The following is a 9,055-nucleotide window of genomic DNA, read 5'->3' as shown; positions in this document are numbered from 1 at the left end:
GGTTTCCGAGGCAGTATCACTACGGAAGTAGGATTGCCCAACCTTCCTTCCGAGGAGTGGCTGGTGGGTTTGAACCGCCAGCCTTCTGGTGAGCATTCAAGTGCTTTAGCCACTACGCTACCAGAGCAGTAATGCAATATAATTTATACATAAAGTGATATTTATGAAGAGGGGAGTATAATAAATTCAAATATAAAAAATCAGAAATAACAATTATCTTTATTAGACATTGCCATTAAATTTACCTATGTATTTAGTGATAAAAAAAAAGGGCATATGCTGTTAAAAAAGTAATTGGTATGGCAGCATATAATTTTAATTTTTGTTATGAGGAGGTAGAAAATAATAAACATTTTAAAAGGCAAAATCAGGTGAGTATTATCTGTAAATGGAATATTTTATGATGTGAGTTCATAAATTAGATTTTTAACTTCCTTTCTCAATAATACATATGAAATCTGAAAAAATCATCTAAATGTTTTAACCATGTGTTTATTCCAGTGTATCTGGAAAAGTTTGCTAATTCTGGAAAATAATCCTGTTACATTTTTATGAAGCAGCAGTATCAACCTGCAGCTTTGGCTTTTTGAAGTGACTTTGAATAGCTGGGCGAAAAAGTGCTTACTCTTAACTGTAAGAAAAAAGCCATTTTTAGGATTCAATATGAGTGTTGAGAATAGTTGGAAAAATGCTTACTCTTAACCACATGAAAAGCCATTTTTAGCATTCAAAATTTCTTCCCAATGTTCCTTTTCTTTGAATTCCTGGGCCTTATCCCTCAAAATCCATGAGTTTTCTGACAATAGTTAGGAGAAAGAGGACATAAAGTTGTTAGGCAAAAATTTGCATTATTCTCTACTCTACCATGTTTAATTTCTACCACCAGGCTTCTCTCAGAATAGAAATATGTGTAAGACAGGGAAAGACAGAAAGCTTTTATAGGTTCATGGTGCTTCGAATAGTCAATTAAATGGGGTTTACATCTTGTTTGCTCTGACCTGAAGACTTAACCCCTGGCCCCTTGCAATGTATCATAGTAAGGCTTGGGATAGTGCCTTTCTTTTATACACTGGGGTGATTTTGGACACAGAGGCTTTCTCAGGCCCATTCGTTTTAGGAAAGGCTACCCTTGAAAGTTGAGGATATAGAAATTGTTCCCTTTAAAACTATCTGTACTTGTATATCTCTTGCAAAATCTTTGTGTATCCCCAAGGGTACCTGCAACCTAGCTTGAAGACTTTTGTTTTTAAACCATCTCAAGTACAAACCAGTTGAATGGCACACAGTTCTACAATGAGCAAAGTTATGAGACCTTCATGCAGTCTGCCTTGTTGAAAGACAGGCTCTTGATATGGTACATTTTTAGTTAGCAAACAAAATGCTTATAGTGAGTTGAAAGAGCCTGACATCTTAATTATGGTCCCCCTTACATCTGTAGGTAGGTTCATGGTAGGACTTCTGCTGGGTAGAACAAGTGTATGGATAGGTACTTGGTTGAAATAGTTGGTATTTGGCAGGAACAATTGACTAAAAGACCAGAAGCTGTGACAACTGGAGGTATGACAGTCTATTTCTCAACTTTAGGAAGTAACAGACCTCACAAACTACTATGGTTTTTGCACTATGATTATAATACTTGCATTTCTAATTTTTTAAGCATGTAGCTAGTAATAATTTGAATTTTTTTTTTCCATTCAACTTTACTTTTGTTAGCACTTATTTTAGTGAATTGAAACTATCCCTTGCAAAGCCCCTTTTCTCCATTTTAATTGAAAAGTTCATGTCATTTAAAAACAGGTCAAGAAATTAAAATTTACTTCAGAGGATTTTATTTCCTTAAAAAAGACATTTTAAGGATAAGAGTCACCAGATAGCCACCTCTGCCCCACAGGAAGGGAATAAAATAAATCAATATAACAAACAAACACAGTACTACTACTGTAGTAGACATAAATTTTACTCTGTATATTTGAATTTATGGTACTTTAATTAAGATAAATATTCCTGTAAGACTCTGCCCTGCAAGCTAGTGAGAAATTCAGTCTCAATTGTGAGTGGTCTTTCTTCACCACCCTACAGTCAAACAAATGTCCAAATGTTTACAGAAACAGGAGCGGGGCCTCCAGTCTTCCACCCATCACCATTTATGCACTACCCTTGTCATATGAGCCCATATCGTTACTGGGAGTACAGCCACTATGCTGTCACAGGTGAGGCCTCCAGGCCTAGGCACACCTTGTCCTCATCTTTCTTGAGGCTGTGTCATGGCCCCTGCTGTTTACTAGATTCACAGACCCTTGGCATCTTATCTTCCCTGTTTGGAAGACTCTCTTTCTTTGTCCTCCTCTTTACAAAATCCCCCTGAGGAGCTCTGGCTTTAGGAAAACAAGCCAGGAAGGCAGGCTGTCTGCCAGCAACTTGAGCTTCACAACTTCTGTAGGAGAGAGATTATGCCCAGAGGCCTGGACACCTGCTTGGAGTGGGGGCAGGGAAAAGACAGCACAAACCACAAATGAAAATCTCCACAAATGCTCCTATATTACTCCTACTAACATTTTTGAGCATGGCTTTCTGCTCATATGGATTATCAAATTTAATTCTCAAAACTCCGCCATGTTTTAAAGGTGAGGCAACTGAGGATTGGAGAGTTTGAGTGCCTTCTCTGATAAGAAGTAGTAGAGCTAGGATTGCTAGCCCAGTCCATTGGGCTCCTAAGTTTGCATTATATGTTTCTTTGCTGTAGAATCTGGTAATATTTCATTTTGAGCACAGTGAGCTGCCAGACCAGGTTAGCTGCAGGATGAACTCCTGGATAGCGCACTGAACTCAACCATTGAGCACCACTGCTCAGAGTCCTCCATCTGGTTGTCAGAGTGCATTTGCCAAGACTCAAGAACAACAGTGCTACTTTGGGCGTAATTAATGTTTAGACAATAACTGGTCAGCATGTTCAGCTGCTTCTTGAGGTCACTCCTGGGACATGAAAATAGGACCCTGTATTGGCATAAACAGGATGTTTGTTTTCTTTGTGTTCTATCAGGAGGCCATTAGCTCGGTCATCTAGAAGTTATACCAAATTGTTCAGGTGCAAGCTCAAAAGGGGGAAGGATATGGGCCGTACTAGTTTTGTGCTATTTAAAATAGAAAATTGATGGATCTGAAATCTATTTCTGCTCAATATTTTTCTTGATAAATGTGATTGTTAATAAAGCCCTAAAAGAACATTTAAAAATCTTAGATCAATTTTAAAATTGTATAGCTTAGCCCATAAATAATTCCTATCTACAGAGTCAAAAGCAAATGAAGTCAGTGAATCAATACATAGTCATTACGGCCCTACTCCCTGCTCCCCACTGCTGGGTGCAATGGGTGATTCAGACAAGCAGGACTCTTTACTCAACTTGTTCATAATATGCTGTAGGGCTTTCCAAATGTTGTGTACATCAGGATTATCCCTTGAAGTCTGTCAAATAGAAAGCTGCCAGGGCCCCACTCCAGACTCCCTGAATCAAAATCTCAGGGAGTGGGGCATAGCCATCTTCATATTTAACAAACCTCCTTAGGTGATTCTGAGACTCATCAAAATTTTCAAACCAGCCGTCTGGTTGATGGTGTGTTGGTAATTCAAAGTCATATAATAGAAAATATCTCAGGAAATATGTATAGGGAAGATAACGCAAAACGCAACACACTGCCATGGAGTCAGATCCGACTCGTAGTGACCCCTCCTTGGGTCAATGAGGCAGTATCACTATGGAAGTTGATTGCTCAACCTTCCTTCTGAGGAGTGGCTGGTGGGTTTGAACCTCCAGCCTTCTGGTGAGCAGGCAAATGCCTTAGGCACTACACCACCAGAGCGCCCTAGAGGGGAGATATGCCTATCCATGTGTATCTAGAGACATCAGTCTCTCATTTGCATGTATGCTGTTGAAATATGCCTATAGATAAATATTCATCTATTATGTTAAATAATAATGATAAACATTTATTGACCATCTATTTGTGTCAGGCAAACAAATATTTTCTAAGGTTCTACTATGGCCAGGTACTGTTCATCAGAGAGTGAAATGGAGAAAAGTCCCTGCCCTCAGGGAGCTTACATTTTAGTAGGGGAAGACCAATGATCAACAAAATTAAATCATTCTATGACAATGAGTGCCACAAGAAGAAGTAAGGTGAAGAGGGAATGGGTACTGCCAGTGTGGGTGCAGGACTGCAATTTAGAATCGGGTGGTCAGGGAAGACTCTTCCCAAGAGAGGAGGAGAGGAAGGGAGATCTAGGGATATTTGGAGTACAACTGTTCTAAGTTTGGAGACCAGGAAGTACAAAGGACCTGACACAATAGGAGATGTGGTCAGAAAGGCAAGGAGTGGCAGAAGTATGGATCTTGTAGGGCCTTGCAGGCTGGAGATGTGGATCTCATGGGGGCCTTGTAGGCTGCTGGAGGACCTTGGCTTTTATTCTAAGGAAGATAGGAAGGGTTCTGAGCACAGGAATGAAATGATCTGACAGGTTTTAACAGAATGATTCTGGTAGATGAGAACAGGTTGTTGGGAGATGGGCAAGGCTATCAGGAGACCAGACAGGAGGCCACTGCAGTGATCCATGGAGAGATGATGAATAGGCCAGGATGGAAGCAGCAGTGGTGCTGAGAAGTCCATGGCTTCTGGGTACATTTTGAAGGCTGATCCATCAATTTTGCTGATGGACTGGATGCAGAGTGTGAGAGGACAGAGGAGCCAATGACGACTCCAAAGCCTTGTGACCTGAGTAATGGACAGGATCACATTCCCATTTACTGAGATGAGGAAAACTACAAGAGGTACAGGTTTGGGAGAAACAATCAAGTTTGTGGGGGTTACAATTATTAGTTTCCATTCATCCAGAGCAAAAGAGAAAGAAGGACTCAAAGAAGAAACTAGTCTACAAGATTACATAAACCATAAATTAGTCTACATAAACCATGGCCTCATCTACCCTGAGATTATAAGAAAAAGATGGTGCCCGGCTACCACTACCAACCATTCTGATTAGGGCCACAATAGATGAATCCTGAGAGAATGGGGGAAAAAATGTGGAACAGAACTCAAATTCTTTACAAGAATCTAGACTGACTTACTGGACTGATTGAGACTGGAGGACTCACTGAAAGTATTATCCTGAGATTCTCTTTAAACCTTGAACTGAAAACAGCCCCCAAGGTCACCTTTCATCTAAATAACAGGTTGGCTCACAAAATAAAGAATATTCCCGTGAGTACTGGGCTCATTTAAAAAATTATCTATACGAGACCAAATGGTCAACAATTACTTTAAAACAAAGATGAGAAGATAAAGAGGCAGAGAAACTAGATTAATGGTAATGGAACAACCAGAATGGAAATAATGAATATGTTCACACATTGTGAAGAATGTACCCAATGTCATTAAACAATTTGTGTCAAAATTGTTGAATAGGAATCTAAACTGCTGTGTAAACCTTCACCAAAAACACAGTAAAATATTATTTTAAAAAAGAGTTTGTGGGGTTTGGCCACATTCACTTTCCAATGTCAAGAATGTGGTCTGGAGTTAGGGGAGTAATCTCTATTCCTTTACTTCCTGTTCGTCCAGGCACCTTTTGTCCAGGCAAATGAATATGCAGATACCATCTGCCCAAAACTTATTATGTAAATTTGAAGTGATACATATTAGTAGCCATTTGTTGAACCTTGTCTCATTGGCAATTATAGAAGACATTTATTCCTTTCCTCACCATCATTACTTGAAATTACTTGAAATAAAATGATTCATCTCTATAGAACTTGAGATGATTTCTTTGCTTGTCCTAGAAATTAGGTTGTACCTTGTCCTGGTTTCAGTTTGTCAGTGCAACTTAGGAGGACCATAGAGGACAGACGTCTCCGAGAAGGACTGCAATAGGAGGCTTCCCAAAGGATGTTGGGTGTGGCCGTTGGCCTCACTTCCTCTATGGATCATGATTTGATTTTAAGAAACTAGTCACATTTCTATTTTAAAAACATATCTTGTACACTTAAAATCTGTGAATATATTATAAGTACATAATACCTTAAAGAAGAAAAAACTCATATTGAGCAGCTGTCAAGAGTAGTTTTGAGCACAAGGGCCTCACCTGTGTGGGTAACAGGGAGTGTACCCATAATGATACTTTTTCCGGACATGTGGGAAACCAAAAAAAATACATTCTGAATAGGATAATAAGTACTATTTACTTTTCAGTGTATTTAAAAATATTTTTATAAAAGGTGGGGACCAGGTTTGCTGGTGCAATAGAGCCTGGTGGAACCACTGAGACTATGGCCCTGAGATGCCCTTCAGGTCTGGAATTGAACCCATACCTGTGGTTTCCAGCCAAACAAAGTACAGGCATGTGAGTTAAACATTTACCTCAAGTAGACACACGCCCTGGAGAGAACAATCATGGGAGAAGGAAGGGCTGCTTATGCACAGGGAGATAGCTCAGGGTGCAGGAGAGTATGGAGGGATGGACACTGGGAGGAGGTAACTATGGGGAGGAAGTGGGAGGGGAGCTGTTGCATTGTGGTAAACTGTGGTCAATGACATGAGACAAAGTATATGTGAACTGCTGTATGGAAAGTGAATTTGCTCTGTAAATCTTCACCCAAATCAAAATTTAAAAAATATATATTTTTATATAAATCCTCAAAAAAGTCCTTTCTGAGGCTGATCAAAAACCAAACCCATTGCCACTGAGTCAATTCCAACTCATAGCGATCCTGTAGGACAAAGTTAGAACTGCCCCATAGGGTTTCCAAGGCCGGAATCTTTACAGAAGCAGACTGTCACTTCTTCCTCCCATGGAGTGGCTGGTGAGTTTGAACTGCTGACATCTTGGTTAGCAGCCAAGCACCAGGGCTTCTTTTATGGCTGATACCAAAAAAAACCCCAAACTCACTGCCACTGAGTTGATTTCAACTCATAGTGACCCTATAGGTCAGAGTAGAACTGCCCCATAGGGTTACCAGGGCTGTAAATCTTTATGGAAGCAGACTGTTTCATCTTTCTCCTACGGAGCAGCTGGTAGGTTTAAACTGCCGACCGTTTGGTTCGCAATCAAATGCTTTAACCACTGCACCACCAGAACACCTTTCTAAGGCTGATAGTGAAAGGTCATTACTATTCACATTTGAATGTCCAGGAACCTGAGATCTAGAAAGGATAAGAGATGTGGGAAGGATGAACTCCCACAAAATGCAAGGATGACCTTATATTTTATTACTTTCTCCTTTTGATTGTATAGTCTGATGTATAGTGACTGGATATCAACCCAAAGAACAGAAATGTGTGTGGGGGTACATGTGTATGTATGTGTATGTGTGTATGACTATGTGTGCATGCATGCACACATGATTCACACATGGGTCACTAAGTACAATAATCTGGTAAAGGAATTGGAACTGATCATACAAATCATATATAAGTCAGTTCTCTTGGTTCTTCTCCCTCTTCTCTTTCTGTTCATTTGGTCATTTTATTTCTGATTAGTAATTTTCACTAAAGGATGGGATGGGATGGGGAAATAAAGGTATGAAAGTCACATTAGGTAGTGCGGAGAATACTTTTAATAAAAACTGCAGTTGTAATTAGCACAAAAATGAAATCCTGAATTGCTGGTGGATTTCAACTTGCTTCACTCTCCTGATCCTTTGTTTCTGTGGGGAAAAAAATTGAGTTTGATTATGCCAAGCAACCAGCAAGGCTGTGTTCCTTTTGTTTTGCTGAAGAAGCCAGGTCTGCACTCTTGTGGTTGTAAGCAGGGTCTGGGCTGGGAATAGCATTTAACACATTTGCCTGTTTTAGTTTGTAGTGATGACCTCACCCACAAATTCAAAGGTTTCACTGTGATGAACGAAGCAGAAAGATACGAAGCTCTCAGACACTGTCGCTATGTGGATGAAGTCATCAGAGATGCTCCATGGACGCTCACACCTGAGTTTCTTGAAAAACACAAGGTACTTCTCATTTGTTCATGTTCTCTAAGTAGCAGGGTAGGGAGTGTAGGTCCTGCAGCCTACTCCACAGAAAGCCCAAAAGACTCTTCTGATGCTTAAAAGAGGAAACATCAGGAACCACCACATGGTATCACTTGATGCAGTACCTCTCTTCTGCCCATGCCTGGGGCCTGGAGTCCTTTTGCCTCCTCCAGTGTGGGCTCTGGAGGTAGAATAGCCAGGTCTAGATGCTGCCTCTCTCTCTTCCTAACTCAGGGACCGTGAGCCAGATATTTAACCACTCTATGCTCACTTACCTCACCTGTAAAATGGGATAATTAACAGTCCCTTCCTCATAAGGCTGTTTAAGGCTCTAATGAGATAACCTCTAAGAAAGTGCTTGGAACATATGCCCCATAGCAAGAGCTTCAAAAATGCTAGCCACCACCATTATCATCATCATCATCGCCATTATCATCATCATCATCGCCATTATCATCATTGGTGCTTATAGGTTCACTGGCATCATTTTTCGTGGAACAGATTAATACACATCTTAGCCAGAATGCCAGGGGTCATCCTTTAAAGAAAGAACTTTATATGATTCTGTGGCCCTGAGAAACAGCTCATACTGACATAAGACTTTTATTAGTTGAAAACACAAGAAATTCTTTTGATCTGCATCAAATTATGTGCTTTGTATCTCCCTACCAGCTCCACATTAGGAGCTATTCTTTCCTTTTATAAGCAGTACAAAAAAATAAGATTAAGCTGTTCTAAGAGTTTTCTTTTCTATTTTTAAATTCACGATGCGGAAGAGAATAGAGAACACTGATAAATGTGCATGGGTAATAGCAGAGAAGACAAAAAAGAAAGAGGAAAAACTACAATATGATTTGCGTCCAGCAATCATCAACACATTTTTACTGAGCATCTATTGTATATGCTACTTGTGCTAGGCATGATGGGAGATGCTAGTAATGATATGATAGCTGTCACTTATTAAATATTTACCATGTGCCCAGAACTGTGTGCTAAGTGCATAACTATTACATGATCATGTTAAATGCTACCCTGAGCAG

The 9,055-nt window shown here is 40.0% G+C and overlaps 1 protein-coding gene across 1 annotated transcript in view; it reads left to right on the top strand.

Annotated features, from left to right (window-relative positions):
- The window catches only part of PCYT1B (phosphate cytidylyltransferase 1B, choline), a 148,188-nt gene that overhangs the window by 96,264 nt on the left and 42,869 nt on the right, over positions 1 to 9,055 (top strand). Inside the window, exon 4 of the mRNA XM_007956406.2 lies at positions 7,843 to 7,994. Within this exon, the coding sequence (XP_007954597.1) occupies positions 7,843 to 7,994 (152 nt within the window). The remainder of the gene's footprint in view (positions 1 to 7,842; positions 7,995 to 9,055) is intronic.

This window comes from Orycteropus afer, unplaced genomic scaffold (genome assembly GCF_000298275.1).
Source record: "Orycteropus afer afer isolate SDZICR_OR568_19922 unplaced genomic scaffold, OryAfe1.0 scaffold00617, whole genome shotgun sequence".
Lineage (NCBI taxonomy): Eukaryota > Metazoa > Chordata > Mammalia > Tubulidentata > Orycteropodidae > Orycteropus > Orycteropus afer.
Note: the sequence above shows the minus strand (reverse complement) of the source record. Positions and strands in the feature narration are given on the sequence as shown.